General features: G+C 37.1%; 1 protein-coding gene across 2 annotated transcripts in view; it reads right to left on the bottom strand.

The window, feature by feature from the left end:
* The window catches only part of CFAP95 (cilia and flagella associated protein 95), a gene marked incomplete at its 5' end in the record, with an annotated part of 75,044 nt that overhangs the window by 10,253 nt on the left and 48,325 nt on the right, over positions 1–16,466 (bottom strand). For both annotated transcript variants that reach the window (XM_080819594.1, XM_080819593.1), the window contains one exon: positions 8,495–8,552. In XM_080819594.1, the coding sequence (XP_080675720.1) occupies positions 8,495–8,552 (58 nt within the window). The remainder of the gene's footprint in view (positions 1–8,494; positions 8,553–16,466) is intronic.

The raw sequence follows: 16,466 nt of genomic DNA, 5'->3' as shown, positions 1-16,466 counted from the left end.
CTCGATCCCAGGACCCTGGGATCAGGACCTGAGCCAAAGGCAGAGGTTTTAACCCACTGAGCCACCCAGGTGCCCCAAAAACTTTTAAAAATATTTTTTTATTCCTCAGTCTACATTATGTGAGGACACCTGCCATTATTTTATACTTATAATGGCATGGTTAGTTATAAATTTGAGGCCCAGGGTTCTCATTTTTTAAAGTTTTTTCTTCTTTCCAAAAGTCAAATATGTTCATTTTAGAAGTTAAACATACTTAAAAGAAAGAAATTATAACTAAGCTTTTGTGATTTGATGCAGAAACAAAAGGACATCATAGTTACCTGTAAGGACCTATTTTATATTTTTATATTTTAGCAAGAGGCTTTCATTGAGGTTAAACAAAAATCTTGTTGTTTAATCCTTAAACTGTCCCTGCTCCCCTTTCCCCAGGGGATTCACTTAAAAACAAGTCCCGGAAACCAGCTCCAGGTAACAAATCCCAGATACAAGGGTGGGTCAGGCCAGGTGGAGACATCGATCAGTGCGGGGTTCCATACTGTCTCCCTAGCTACCAAGGAATATGGGCCCCCGCCCTTTGGGAACCTTTTTGGCGCCAATCCTAATCAAGGTGTAATAGGCTGGTTCAAATGTCTACTAGGGTAAATTGTAATTCAATTGATCACCTAGCATCACTGTGGAGTTTCCTGTGTGTGTTACAATCTCATTGGTCACCTGTGCGTGGCCAGGCCCAACCTCATGGCCTTTTCCCTTAAAAGCTAGTCTGTGAAACAGAGAAGGGTCGCCCTCTCTTGTAAGAGGTGCGTCCCCGAACGTTCGGTTAGATTCTTGATGCTTGGTGCGAAATAAAGCTTTGCTTGACCTTCGCTTTATATCAGTCTCGCTCCTTTAATCACGGACCCATTATTGGGGCATAACATTACCTAGCTTCAGAAGACAATATAAAACAAAAGTAAAGTTTTAGAGAAAATGATTCTTTCTATTAAGAGGATACAACAACAACAAAAAAATACTTGAAAATCTGAGTTTCCTGAGAATTAAGATAATAATTTCTCAACTGTTAGTGATACATAAAATAAGCAGGAGTTAAAATACTCATTTCCCAATTTTCAAGTAGACTCAACTTTAAGTGTTTGCCAAGGTCCTTCATCAAAAAGATTACTTGGTCTCAAATAAATACTATTAAGAAGGGACAGGATCAATGAGAGAGAATCAAATTACCTCAATTATGTAAATAGTGCAATGTGAGAGCCAGAGAGCTCATAAAGAAAATTTCATCTATATTATAGAGAGTCCGCCAGAGAAACAGAACTAATAAGAGATAGGTAGATAAATGGACAGATGGACAGATGGATGGATAGATAGGTAGATAGGTAGATATGAAGGATGTCTATGTATCTATCCACCCTATCTATCTCCACTGTATCTATCTATATCTTTGGGACAATAGTAGACCCTTGAACAACATGGGTTTGAACTGTTTAAGTCCATTTATATATAGATTTTTAAAAAATAAATACAGTACAGTACTACAAATGTATTTTCTCTTCCTATGATTTTAATAACATTTTTTCTCTAGCTTATTTTATTCTAATAATACAGTATATAATACACATACAAAATGTGTGTTAATCAACTGTTTATGTCATCATTAAGGCTTCTGGTCAACTGTAGGCTATTAGTAGTTAAGTTTTTGGTGAGTCAAAAATTATATGTGGATATATTTACTGTGGGGGGGGGTGGTCAGTGCCCCTAACTCCCACAGTATTCAAGGTTCAACTGTGTGTATATATATATACTGACATAGAGAGAGATCCTCCCTCCCTCCCTCCCTCCCTCTTTTCTTTCCTTCCTGCCTCCCTCCCTTCTTTCCTTCCTTCCTTCTTTCCTTCCACTCACCTATTAGCAACTATATAGTCTCCCAAATAAGGCAAATCCTCTTGTATCCCAACCTGGGAAAGCTGTGAAGCTCTGTGGTGCTATATGAACAAATGCCAGCGGGTCCTAAAATTGAAATTGGGACCTAGGAAATGTGATCCCTTAATGCTGGCAGAATGCCGTAAGACTCAGAACTGGAAATGTTTTGACTATAAGGTACAAAATCAAATCTAGGTGTATATGTATAAGGCCAGCACACACGTGTAACACACAATGAGATCTTTCAGGCATTATTTTAGACTGAGGAAGGCCACCATTTCCTTCTGAAACCAAGTAATAGAGGGATGTTCCTGTGGTTAGCTAACCCTGAGATTGATGAGCAAACCCATCAATCAAAAAATAGTAGGTAGAACCACATGACCCCCTCCCTCTTCTCCAAATTCACTTCCGACCTCTACCTCATTTGTAGAATAATCTAAAACTTTCTCATTTTAGCCAATAGTAAATGTAGTAAGAAAACCAAGGATATTCAGCAAATGGCCATTATTCTTTTACCAGTAGATACTGAGTTAGAACATTAAGAGGACAAAAAAGAGAAAATTAAACAGTAAATATATTAAGATTCAGGACAAATAGTAAAATAAAAGTCATGAAAACACATCAGAGAACCTGGGACATTACCTAGTTTAAAAAATACACTCCATTCTGGACTAAAAACTTATATATGATTATTCTATGTGGCATATTTAGACGATACAACTTTGCACGCTATGATGTTTTTTATAAAAGAGAAGCAGAAAAAGAAAGGACTGTAATACTGGAATGAAATTCTGCAAGATCGTGGCAGCATAGAATAGAGCAAAGATACAAAGAGAGGATTCAGTTCAGAGAAGTGATGCTTCCTACAGAATCCCCAACCTATTCTAGATTCACTTTCTGTATTAGCTTTTGGGTGTTTTCAGCAAGTCATTCTTTTCTTTCTCTTCTTTTTTAAGGGCCCTGGTAGACATCCCTTCCCGAGGAGCAGAAAACTAAAGGCAATTCCAGCCTTTAGGGGTTTTCTTGAATGTAAATGAGCCTAACTGAATAATAAAGGGCTCTTAAAGATTGCTGTCCACCTCTGACTCCTAGCCAAGATGCATTTTGGTCTGGGATAATACTCAAAGTATTTATCAATCAGTCAGACTGGGCAAGTCTTGGAGGCCTGAGGTCAGGCAAGTATTAAAATTTCCAGAAGGTCCAGGCTGGACCCACTCAACCACGCAGCACAGGAGGCCTAGTGCCTAGAGCCAACAGTACTTTTGGAGGCTCACAAAAATGTTTTCATTTCTTTTAAAATCAGAATTTTCAAGATGAATCTAGTAACAAAGTGAAGGTAATTAATGCCATTAAATTCTACACTAAACACTAAACACTAAACTGGGTTGAATAGTACATTTTATATTACATATATTTTATCATAATAAATAAGGCAGATGCCACTTTGAAAAACTAATTCCATTAAATGGTAGAAACTCAAAGCTAAGCCAGGAAATGTTGCTGGCCATTTAATATTCATAAAAATCTTAGGGCAACAATTGATGGTAGCTATTATACAAAAATTTTGCTTAAAATAGGGTACAAGAGTCTAAAAGTACTCCCAAGGAAAAAAAAGAGTATTGTATGCTTTAGTTTTGTGTAATAACACCCTTTGGTACGTTGGTAATAATTTCAAGAAGATTAACAATAACAGGGTCCTAAAACACGGCCATAAAATACAATAATATAGTCAAAAATGGGCAAGAAGACAAACGGCCTAAGAAATGTATTTCTTTAATAAGCTTTCAAAGCGACCCCCTGCCACCAAAAGTGAATATGATCCAACTTGGATTGTGCTTGTCTTTATACCAATGCAGCTATACAATATATATTGTTCTATTTTTTTAATGGAAGGAGCCCATGATAGCAAAAGTCCTCAGGGTCCATGAAAGTCATATGTAGTCCTGGGTCTTGGGAGTCCAGAGAGAAGGGGCTGGGGTTACTCAGTTCTGGGGAACTCAAGGTTGACAGCAAATTTTCGATCACCACAGAAATATCAGTATTTTTAACCATGCTATATCTGTACCAGTGCATTGAGCCCCTGTAATAGGACAGGTCCATCTTGCTATTGTGGAGAATGATATTAAAAAGATGCAGCCTCTTTTCATACCTACTGTGCCACATGGCAGGGATTCCTCAAAGTTAGTCTGGAATGCATGCCAACTTTATTTATTTATTTATTTATTTATTTATTTATTTATTTATTTATTTATTTTAGATTTTATTTATTTATTTGATAGAGAGATAGAGAGGGCCAGAGAGCACAAGCCAGGGGTGGGGTGCAGAGGAGAGGGAGAAGCAAACTCCCTGCTCAGCACGAATCCGGACATGGGGCTTAATTCCAGGAATCTGGGATCATGACCTGAGCGGAAGGCAGACAATTAACTGACTGATCCACCCTGGTGCCCCGCATCCCAACTTTAAAACATAGCTCTCTATTAAAGACTTCCTCAGCTTTCTGTCCCTGAGTGAAGTAAGATATGGAACATTTTGGGGGTTCAAGCTACCCATATATGTGGAAAGATAATTCAATAGGCAGCTCTATTTAGGAAAACAAAATGGTACTTCACTTTGATAATAACCAACTAGATCTACCCAAATTGCAGCTGCATGACTGGAAAGAGCTATTAACCTCCAAAATGCTTCCACCGAGGGCTTGGTCATTTGACTCAGTCTTTGGCATTACCTTTCTTTTCTGCTATCCTGTAGGCTGATTTCCAACAGCCAGATTTAGAATCCAGCCAACACTCTGGCTTACCATTTTTTCACCCTCTCAAATGAATGGCTTTGATTCCATTATCTAAATTCAGTCCCATGCCCACATCCTGGGCTCTATCATTTCCCAGAATTATTCTACATCTGAAATTCCAATAAATTCCAGTACATCCCCTTTGCTCATTACCGCCAATTCTTCCAGCTCTCACCCCTTCACTATTGCCACGCTTGGTTTTTTGGTTTGTTTATTTGTTTGTTTGCCATTCTCATTCCTTTGACCCTTCAGCCTCCTGAGTTTGCTGGTCTCTGCCTGAACTAAGTCTTGTCCTTACTCATCCTGAGTGTACTCAGTCAACTCTCCATCATTAAACTCTTCTCACTTGTCCTTTACCTTAAAAACGTATGTACCCTTTAAACAGCCAGCCTTGGACCAATCATCTAATGTACCCTCTAACTTTTCCTCTATTTTGGTTCTTTGGAAAAGGATGGGGAAGCTTTTAAGTGAAGGTATCTTTTGTTGAAATTGGGGTGAGCCATAAGTATCCAACTTAAGAAGTGGAGTTCTGAGGAAGTAGCTTGCAATTCTCTTCCATTTCTATCCTTAAAAATGATTTCATAGCTTCCTAACACTCTGTTATTTACTTACTCATGTCTAGAGCTATGGGATAACTTGCACTCGCTTTAAAATTCCTGTAATACTATCCTACTTTATGCAAGTATCAATTTATAGTATCATTTAATATAATATAAAAGTTAATAATATAAATATAAATAATATTAAAATTAAGTTTCAATTCATGCAAAACACTTGAAATGTAAGTCCAAATATTTTAAGATGTCTTCAGGAACTGCATAATTGCAAAGTCAGTAGCCTGAGAATGGTGTACTGTGTTTATGCTAACTCCATAGGGTGAAGTTCTTAGCAAGAAAAAAATATTCTCTCTTTTTTTGTCAGTATTTTATGAATCATGTACTTGTTTATGTACACAGTAACTCCTATGCCAGAGTTCAGTCACTATTCTACTATTATTTAACCATTTGCTGTCATTATAGTTTAAATTTTTTTGTATCCTATAACAATGCAACAAGGTAGGCATTTACTGAATGGGGGCTCTAGGAGCAGTGCTAAAAAACATATCTCAACATGAAGTACTTTGGCAAGAAACTTGGAAGTGAATGAACAAAACTCTACATAAGCCAAAAAATTGCCGTGGCAGGCTGTGCTATTAGTGCGGAAACAAGCAACATGAGAAATATTAGAAATAATGCTAAAAAAATTAAATGCACGAATATATAACACAATAGCCAACAGTTTATGCACCCTGGGAATACATCTCACATTCTTTATCTTTATGCCAGTGGAGAAATTTGTCCTTTAAAATTTTGTGGGTTTTTAATTATGTGTTTTGCAACTACCTTTTGTTTAGAGATGCAGCCAGATCCCATATATGTAAGGAAATTGACTTAAACTGCATTTTTAAATAATATGTTCCTTGTGTTTTTTCTGATTATAAGCAATCATGCTTATTGCACTAGAAAATTCTAAAATGTGTGAAGATGAAGAACTCACCTAGAATCTCACCACCCAATGGCCAACTTTACTAGCATTTTGACAGTTTGTTTTTTTCGCCTGTATATTTTGGCATAGTTTATACATATACAATATTTACATATATTATTATAATAAATTTTATATGCATACGATTTTGCATCTTAATTTTCTTAACCTTAAATCAAGATTTATCAGGACACTAAGAACCACCTATGGACATTATAAAGGCCACAAAATAACTCATCATGCGATTGTAACATTCTTAATAGTACTATTTCTAATACTAAAACATTAGGTACTTTCCAAGTTTTGCCATTACAAATAAATCTGTGATGAGTATCCTTGGATATAAATTTTATTCCTAGTTGAGTTATCTTTCTCTGAGGAAGTTTCTTAGAAGGAAAATTATTAGATCAAATAGTGTCTTGATACATATTGCCAAATTCCTTTCCAGAAAGATTAAAACAATTTGCAGTCTTCCTGGCAACAGATTAAAGTACCCATTTCATCCCATCTTCACCCATTAAATATTATTTTTAAAAATACTGTCAATTTTATTAGCAGAAAATTTTTTATTGTTTTAATTCACATTTTTATTTTTTGTAAATTGGGATTTTCCCTATATTTATTAGCTAGTTTTGCATTTCCTGCTTTGTAAATTGTCTATATATTGTCCTTTGCTCTTTCTGTAGTGTCTTATCAGTTTTCCTGCCAATATATATATAAGTTCTTTACCTATTAGGCATTAATCCATAAGCTATCATACTTGCTTTCTTTATAGTTTGAATGCTCTTTTTTGATGAGAAAAAATTAAGTAAGAAAACAACATAAAATGTAGTGTCATGAATCCTATACTTCCCTAAATTGATTTTACCATGGTTTTTAAAACTTTTTAATTACCCTCATTTGTTTATCCTTTTAAATAACTGTTAAAGTCTTAGAGTTCTAATAGAAAGCAAAATCCATTTTTAATATAATTAAATGTATGAACTTAATTCATAGTTAATTTAGTTTTCCAGTTTCCTAAAATGCTTGTTATTCCCTTGTAGTCAAGACTTCTGTCTCAATTATCTTTGTCTGTACATTTGTTAAAATAAACTTAATGGCTTCAAATAATAATTTATTATTATCTTCTTCTTGGAATCTTTCATGGGTTGCAGTCAGAGAGCAGGCAGAGCTGCACTTCAGGCTCAACTAGGCTGGACGTCCAAGATGGTGTCCTCACTTATGAATCAAGCTCATCAGAACTCCTCTTCATGGCCTCTCCTTCCAGGAGAGTAGCCTTGATTTCTTACATGGGGGCTCAGAGCTCCAAGACTCAGAAGCAGTCTTCTTCAGTCCAGCCTAGATCTGGCATAGTGTCACTGCTGCTGTCTTCCCAAATCAGTTTCCTGGCAGCTCAGATTCAATGTGTGGTAGGGAAGTGGCTTGTGGAAGGTCCACCATCTTTGGAGACAAACTACCACATCTTCTTTATTGATCTTTATTTGGTTGAGAATTTTCTTCACAAAAGTATTTAAAATTTGTGTTGCTATAGTAATTTGTGGGTTTTTTCTTTTATAGTTTCCTAAGCAGTACTGATATGAAGCAAAGATATTATTTTTGATATACTTATTTTATATTCAATCACCTTACTAAATGGTCTTATTTCTACTACTAATTACTTCTCAGTTTAATATCTTAGCTCTCCTAAGAAGATAATAATATTCTCTGAGAATAAAGATGACTTTATTTCCTCCTCTTTCTCAATAGTTAAATCTCTTACCTATTGTACCAGCCAAGACTTCCATAACAAGACTAAGAGGAAGGAGACTTACTTTGTTTCTGATGTTTAATTTTTAAAGTGTAAGTAAAAGGAAGTTATAAACTGGACATATGCTACCAACACACACATCTTCCGGAGCTAAATTACACCACTTTCTTTTATGTGTCGATGCAATACAAATGAATTGAAAGGTAGGTTTTTATTCCAGATAAATTGAATTCAGGGAAAAGGACAATAAAACAAGATGAAGAAGAAGATAACTAATACATTTTGGACGCTGCAATATTTTCTTCCTGAAATCTATAAACTTCCAAAAATAAATCATAACCATAAAACATTCCATTGACTCCTACAAGTAGCGAATATCTCTAATAAATACACAACATCATAAATCTCAGCAATTTGTCCTTTCTTCCCAAGCCTGACTATTCACACTAGGTGCGAAGAATCACTGTAAGCACATAAATAAGTAAGTACTAGAATGAGGCTTCCAGCCATGTCATACTCACGAGTGGCTCATAATCGTATGGTGCAGCATATTCCTCAGCGTATGTTGTCAAGGCATACCTAAGAGGGACAAGTCAATATCTGAGAAAAGAACGACTCCAAAAAGAAAGATATTCAAAGTGTTTAGTGTTACAGACTTCACACAAAATAAAAACATTTTAAGGAAGATTGGCCCTAACAAAAAATTTTAAAACCTACAACTGTCCCAGACCTTGTTTATAGCATTACCTACCACCACAGGATGCCCTTCCTTCAATCACTTCCCATTCAACACCACTTACTCCTCTCCTCTACTAATGATACTCTACCAGTCCCAAGTCCTTGAGCTCAGGTGCATTCCAAACTTTTGGGATTCCCTTTACCATCTACTTTCTGCCCCTCGAACCTTTTTTTTTTTTTAAGATTTTATTTATTTGACAGACCACAAGTAGGCAGAGAGAGAGAGAGAGAGAGAGAGAGAGGAGGAAGCAGGCTCCCCGCTGAGCAGAGAGCCCAATGTGGGGCTCGATCCCAGGATCCTGAGATCATGACCTGAGCTGAAGGCAGAGGCTTTAATCCACTGAGCCACCCAGGTGCCCCCCCTCGAATCTTTTTGACCCTAGGCCCCATGTTCTCTGCCAGATGACAACAGAAAAAAGAGAACAGAAGACTGCCAGGTGGACTGAGGCTATATATCTCCCCAACTTCCACCCCATTAAACACACAGCAAGGCTGAATGAATACATCCTCCCTCCCCCAAGTCTTTAAGCAATGCTTAGCTCCAAAGGGAAACTCAAAGATGCTAGAAATGAAGACGATACTCACTAGAATAGGAAGTCATAAGATGATGTGCCAAGGCTAGAAGCTAGAGTTTGAACTGCATATGAAGGGCTGGAGACATGGCCTTGGGTTCACAGAAGGCAAAGAGCTAACCTCCTACTTATAGCCAGGAGCCTGTAAAGTCTGCACCCTCATATAAAAGAAACCAAAGAAACTCCAGCCACCTGTCCAGAGAAACTTGAGAGAAAGTTTCTCTGTTTGGAACTCAGGGTGGGATAAAAATCTTTTTAAGAGAAATAATTAAATTTTAAAAAGCCCTACTTCTGTTTTTGGAAATATCATGAGACTACACAAAGAAACTTCTCTGAGAATCGCACACCTAAAAATGTTGGGCACAAGGAAATTTAACCATTTTAATGTATGGTTCTGCTGGTGGGAAAGGGAATTCCACAAGCAAAAGAATTCCAAAATAACAAGAAAGTCGAACTCAGAATGGTAATTGGATACAGGTGCTAATACTTTATCTGGTGGTAACCACCAGTTCCTGTTAGGCTTTTGAGGTGTGGCTTCCAGAGTAATAGCATTAGCATTATCTGGAAACTTGTTAGGAATACACACAACTGGGATCCAGCCCCAATCTGCTGAATTAGAAATCCGGGGGTAGAGCCCAGCAGTCTGTGTTTTAAGAAGCCTTCTAGGTGATGCTCATGCACACTTAAGTTTGAGTACTGGCAGCTAAAAGAACAAAAATTAGAAGTGTAAGTTTCAAACTAGCAAATAAATTTTTAAAAAGACCAATCTAATAAAAAAGTAGGAAAGGAGGTGCCTGAGTGGCTCAGTCAGTTAAGCGTCTGCCTTCCACTCAGGTCAAGATCACAAGGTCCTGGGATGGAGCCCCATGTCGGGCTCCCTGCTCAGTAGGGAGTCCACTTCTCCCTCTGCCCCTGACCCCACTAGTGCTCTCTCTCCCTCTCTCTCTCTCTCAAATAAATAAATAAAATCTTTTTTTTTTTTTAAGGCAGGAAAGGAGAATTAAAGGAAGAAAAGAAAATCATTTCTGTTCATAAGACAAATTAAAATCATAAAAATAAAAATAAATATCTTTGCAATCAAAATGAAAGTAAAGGGTTAAACTCATCAGTGAAAGCATTTCTCAGACTGAAACTGAACAACGTGTATTACATAGTACAACTGTATGTTTCTATACCTAGAATACCTAAACCTAGAATAAAATTATTTTTGAAGAAAGTTTGAAGGTAGAGCATATAAAAAGATACATCAAAAAAAAGATACATCCAGAAAATATTAACAGGAAGTTAGTGTTCTTATATTAATAACATGTAATTGACTTTCTGTCAAAAGTTATTAGTTATAAAGATCATTACCTACTGATCAAAGCACCAGGAAGATCCTAAGTCAATAAAGCTAACAACACATGGAATATATAAGTCAACAAATGACAGAATCACAAAGATAAATGACAAGTCTACGTCAGGACAAGATTGTTATCCTAGATCACAATCCTAGATCCTTTGCTTCCTTAAACCCAAATATTTACATATACCCTCCAAAACCATATAGATCAGCAGCAAAAGCAAGTGAAATCACAAAATTGCCCACCGGAGAGTATAAGACTACAAATTTCGGTTTACATGTAGGTGGGAGAACAATCCAAAATCAGGAGCACCAGGTCCAGAGCCTATTCTGGAGCAAAATCAGGTAGGAATTACATGGAAGAGAGGAGAGGGTGGCAAGTCTATCTTGGGGATGGAACACAGAAGGCATCAGCCCCAAAAAGGAAGCATTGTTCCCCTTGGGGAAATACTGAGAACAAGTCTGAGACTAGCGGATCTGAACACTGGCTTTCCAAGTATTCAAGACCACAGTGGCAGTCTTAGGAAGGTGCTGCCTCTGGGAAAGTGGGAAGCAATCAGCAAGGTAAAGAAAAATAAGAACTCATGTTCGGAAATTAAGGGCCCACGCTTTAAACCACCACGCTTTAAAAAAAGATGCCTTTAATGAGATAACGTTCACTGCAGTGATCCAACAGTAGAGGGCACTCTTGAACTAAGAGATTGAGAAAACTGCCCAAATGTCTCATTGCCCCTCCTTAGAATTACCTGATTGTTGCTAGTCCAGGAAAATTCAACATACTTAAGATGAACAGAGAGTGCAACATTACTGTAAGATGAAAACAGTAAATGAGAATCAAAACTAAACGGATGAAACTTTCTCTAGAAACATTCCCAGTCACAGAAGTCCTCCTACAGTCTTTCTATTCGATGAACTGGATTCTATTCTATGAATCGGAGATTGGAAAAAATGCAGTAAAACAAGAAAAAGAAAAATTGCAATAACTCGGATGGAAAAAACAGAATTTTCATCTTCCACAGATGATAGTCTACATTAAAACAATCCAAGAGAATCTACAAATCATAACAAGTATCATGAAGGTTGTTAGATATAAGATCAATATACAAAAATAGCATACCCATATACCAGCAACAAGAAATTAGAAAGCATAATTAAAGTGGAAATGTCCCATTTATAACTCTAATAAAATCTCTAATGTTCCTATATGAATACATCTAAAAGAAGACTTAAAAGACATTTATGACAAAAATTATAAAATTTGCTTAAGGACATAAAATAACTCATGTATTTATAGACTCAATATATGTTCCATATACATACATGTGTGTATGTAAATTTCTGAAAGGTTCATAATCTGATATTCTATATATAACTCCTGATTAAATTGTCATTTAAAATTTCTATTAATCAAAAGACAGCATAGGGGCACCTGGGTGGCTCAGTGGGTTAAAGCCTCTGCCTTCGGCTCAGGTCATGATCCCAGGGTCCTGGGATCGAGCCCCGCGTTGGGCTCTCTGCTCAGTGGGGAGCCTGCTTCCTCCTCTCCCTCTGCCTGCTTCTCTGCCTACGTGTGATCTCTGTCTGTCAAGTAAATAAATAAAATCTTCAAAAAAAAAAAATTCTCCATTTAAAAAAAAAAAAAGACAGCATAAACAGTGTTCCAAGAGAAATCACAGACAAGAAGATATTTATTTTCAAATGAAGTCAAATAATATTAGTATCCAGAATAAATAAAAAATGCTTGGAAATCAATAAAAGACAATATTCTATAGAAAAATGGCCTAAGGCTATAAATAGCTCACAGTGGAAGAAAATAAAAGGGCTAATAAACACTTGACAACAAATTCAGTCTTAAAACTGTCTTAAATTCAGTAGTGAAATGCAAAGTAAAACAACCACAAAGTACCACTGTATTAAATCCATTTGGTAAAAATTAAAAATCTCTACAATGTATATAAGAATATGAAAGTAAGAGCATATTCATACACTACGAGTGGCAGTATCTTGCAAAACTGAAGGTGCATATATCTTAATAAGTGGCAATTATATTTTTGAGTATTAAGAAATCCTTGCATATATACTCAAGGTAAGAGAAATAAGGATATTCAATTTAGCTTTATTTTTAACAGTGAAAAACTGAAAGCCAATGTCCATCAATATGGTGGATATGTTGGATGACTCTATAATTCATGATAAATTGTTTCTCTAAAAAAAATTTTAAAATATGGCAAAACTATTGACTTACAGTATAACTGGGTAATAAGTAGATGGATGTCTGAAGAGTATTTTATATGGAAATAGGCCATAATCTTAAAATGTTTAAGTGTTAATAGATGACAGTGAACTTGTTTCTCTACCCTATTCTCATCCAAAGTTATGACTCAACTAGTATAATTATCAGTCAAATAGAGTGTTACTTTGGGCAGGCCAATTTGCAAGTGGAATTGAGCAACTCTCAGTGCACCTAAAGCAAGCAGAAACCCATTCCACGCAAGCTCAGGTCCTTCTCCCATTCTTTGTTATCACCTCCAAGCACAGAGTCCGATACAAGGTAGGCACTGAGAAATTAATCAAACACACAAAGTGATAAAAAAATTAGATATAAATAAATAAATAAAAATATAGATTTGCTATAAGAAATCAAAGTAAATAAAGGTGGAAGGTTAAAATATTCAGTGATCTTTTTGAAAATGCAATGTGACTCATCAATATGGAAACTTTTACAATACTGAATGATGACTGTTAGTCAGTTATAAACCATTTGATATCATTCCCCCCCACCCTCACTTTTCAATCTGAAGAACAGGGCAAAAATCTTTAAGTGATACATTTCATCCGATTTGAAACAAGATGGTCTTTTGAAAATAAAACCATGGGAAATCAGCATAGATCTTCCTTTTAGATATCAGCTAAAGGCTATAGCCAAATAAAGAATATAATGAAAGAATAAGTCCATTCGAAGGCAAATGGCCTTCAGAGAAACTCAAGAAAGGAAGATAAGAAAACCAAGGGAGGCATGGGTTCTAGGCACAAGAAAGAGGTGTCCTGGCTCATAAAGAGACCTCTCTGGAGGTTCTGGGAGCAGAGCTGCAGGACACCAACAAAGTCAGTGCTCCAATCCGACTTATGACAGCCAACAATAACTTTAGTTCATTGTCTGGAATCACCCCAAGCAAGCCTGTGCCATGGGTCCCTGCTCAGCACTCTGTCACCACCCAGAGCTGAAAGGTCCAAATATCAGCCCCCAGTTCAGATTCCACCAGGGCTCTACTATGGGATTTCTGACTATAGATGACGGAGAAAGGGTCAGTCACTCTCCTGTGATATAAAGTCCCTTGCCTCAGACGGAGAAAAGGAAGCCAACAGGGGGAGAATGCTGGTCCCCATTCCAGTAGTCTCCGAAGCTCAGTTCTTCCAAGGACTTTCCCAGAGTTCCATGTGGTAATTTAAACTCTTTTAATAAACTCTCCTTTGGCTCAAGGTAATTTTAATTGTGCATTTTTTTTACTTGTAAGTGAAAGAGTCCTATTATAATCAGGTAATCAGAGTCTGAGGCCATCGATCATTGTAATCTTATAACTAACTCACCTTGTTCTGATTCCAAACACTCTGTACAACATTCTGATTACAGGTTGTCTTCCTCTTCCTTTCTTTCTTTCCTTCTTTTGTTCTTTCTGTTAGGCTGCATGACTGGTGTACTTGAACATTTTGTTTCTCATTATAAATTCACTAATTAAAATACTGGCTTTTCTTGTGAGTTTAATGAACATAAGTCAATCTCCATGAGTCAGCTAAATTCTGAAGCACAGATAAAATGGTCTTTCTGGAAATGTAAAACTGAAGACCAGATGCTGGTAAATTTACCAGTCTGATGCCACGTTGTAAGAACTCTTGGAAGGTGGACAGCTGGCTTTTGCCCAGCACTACCTACAGTTTGTCACACATGCCCTCTCCAAACTTTACCAGTTATAAGTTAGAGAACAACTAAAGGTGTTCTGCAAGATGAAAAAGGAAAAGAAATCTGATATTGAAGTTATTATTAAAGGCATAGTATTAGTTAAAATGCCTACAATTGCACTAAGCCCTGTGATACCATGTGTGAATCTGGGACAAGATGATATACGAAAACCCATGGAATCATGGTTTCTTAAACTTGGAAGAACTTTAAGGGTCAACTGCTTCCTTTCTGTTTTGTCTGAAGGAGGGGCAGATATTTTCTTACCCAGCTTTGGTCCCACCTAAGAGTCTGAATCTGAGAAAGTGACTAAAAAAACTCAAAAAAGCAGAGGATTAATTTGGAATAAATCCCCTTGCTGGCAGCAGGAGAGGCAGCACCCACCATTTAGGATGGGTAGAGCCCCTATGGCAATGGATTCTACTTGACTTTGTGTGGTAAGAGAAGGGGAGCTTACGATCTCCCTGGGAAACTCTCTCTCATTCTTGACAGAAATCGTCATTCTTTTTAAATCTCGTATTGAGTGGAGATTCCTCTTTCTCCTACCAATGGAACAAAGCCTCACAGAAAATCTGATCATTCTTCCACATCTGCTACATGCCAGGACTTTTTTTTTTTTTAATGTACCACTAATTTACCCTCAAACTTCCCCAGCTGAGTAATTCTCATCTCAGTATGTTCAGTTAATTTTACTTCTTGAGAGCATTTCTCTTGGAGACTTCTGTTCTGCTCTAGTCTCAGAGCACTGTTCTCCCAAGCTGCTACACAGCTGGAGTGTTGGGGAGTCTTAGTCTTGGGGATAACTACCACGGCTCCCCTGTGAAGGATTTTCTATTGGGGGTCTCTCATCTTTCTCTACCTTTGTTTCCTTCCTCATTTAAAAAGATATTAACATACAGTGTTAGATTAGTTTCACATGTACAATATGATGGCTGAACAATTCCATACATGAGTCCGGGCTGATCACGATAAATGTATACTTCATCCCCTTTATCAAGTTCACTCATCCCCTCATATCTCCTTTGTGGTCCCCACTAATTTTTTCTCTGTATCTAAGAGTCTGGTTTTTTGTCTCTTGTTTTCTTCGTTGTTCATTTGTTTTGTTTCTTAAATTCCACATATGAATGAAATCATATCAGATTTGTCCTACTCCGACTGATTTATTTCACTTAGCATTATACCCTCTAGCTCCACCCTAGAAATCAACCTCGAGGAAGCTAGTGGGTGAAAAGTGGAGAGAACAGATGAAATAGAGGACAGTTTGAATCTGCTTTTACTCCCGATCCAAGCCAAGCCCTTGCTAAGTCCCCCAGCAGTTGGGAAGCAGCTCTCCCCTCCCATCAAGAACACACGGGGAAACCCAGAGATTCTAGTCCCTGCTTTTACCACCAAGGAGTCATGGGGCCTTGAGCAAGTCATTTAAACACTTTACATCTTAATTACCTCTTCAGTATCTCTTCCATAAATACTTACAGACTGGACAGAGATTAATTAATGAGAAATAGGATTCCATGGTTATCTCTGTGCTTTGATTTCCTTGTCTGTACAATTAGGAAGATACCTACTCATAGGACCTTGACTACTACTAGGAGAGAACAAATAGTAGATTGTAGATAATGCATGTGAAAGTACTTTGAAGGAAATGGAGCGCGCTACATATCTAAACACGAAAGACAATGTATTATACTGATTAAGGACACAAGCTCTGCAATCAGACAGACCAGACATGAGTTTAAAACTCAGTCCTGATGCTTACTACTTAAGGAAATTTTAGGAAGTTACTTTACCTCTCTGAGCCCTTTTTAATGGAGATAGCTGCAGTGTCTATCTCAAAGAAGGAGAATTAAATAAGGCGGCAAAGCCCTTGGCTCAATGCCAGACACATA

This window comes from Martes martes (assembly GCF_963455335.1).
Source record: "Martes martes genome assembly, chromosome: 12".
Lineage (NCBI taxonomy): Eukaryota > Metazoa > Chordata > Mammalia > Carnivora > Mustelidae > Martes > Martes martes.
This window is presented reverse-complemented; position numbering and strand designations above follow the sequence as displayed.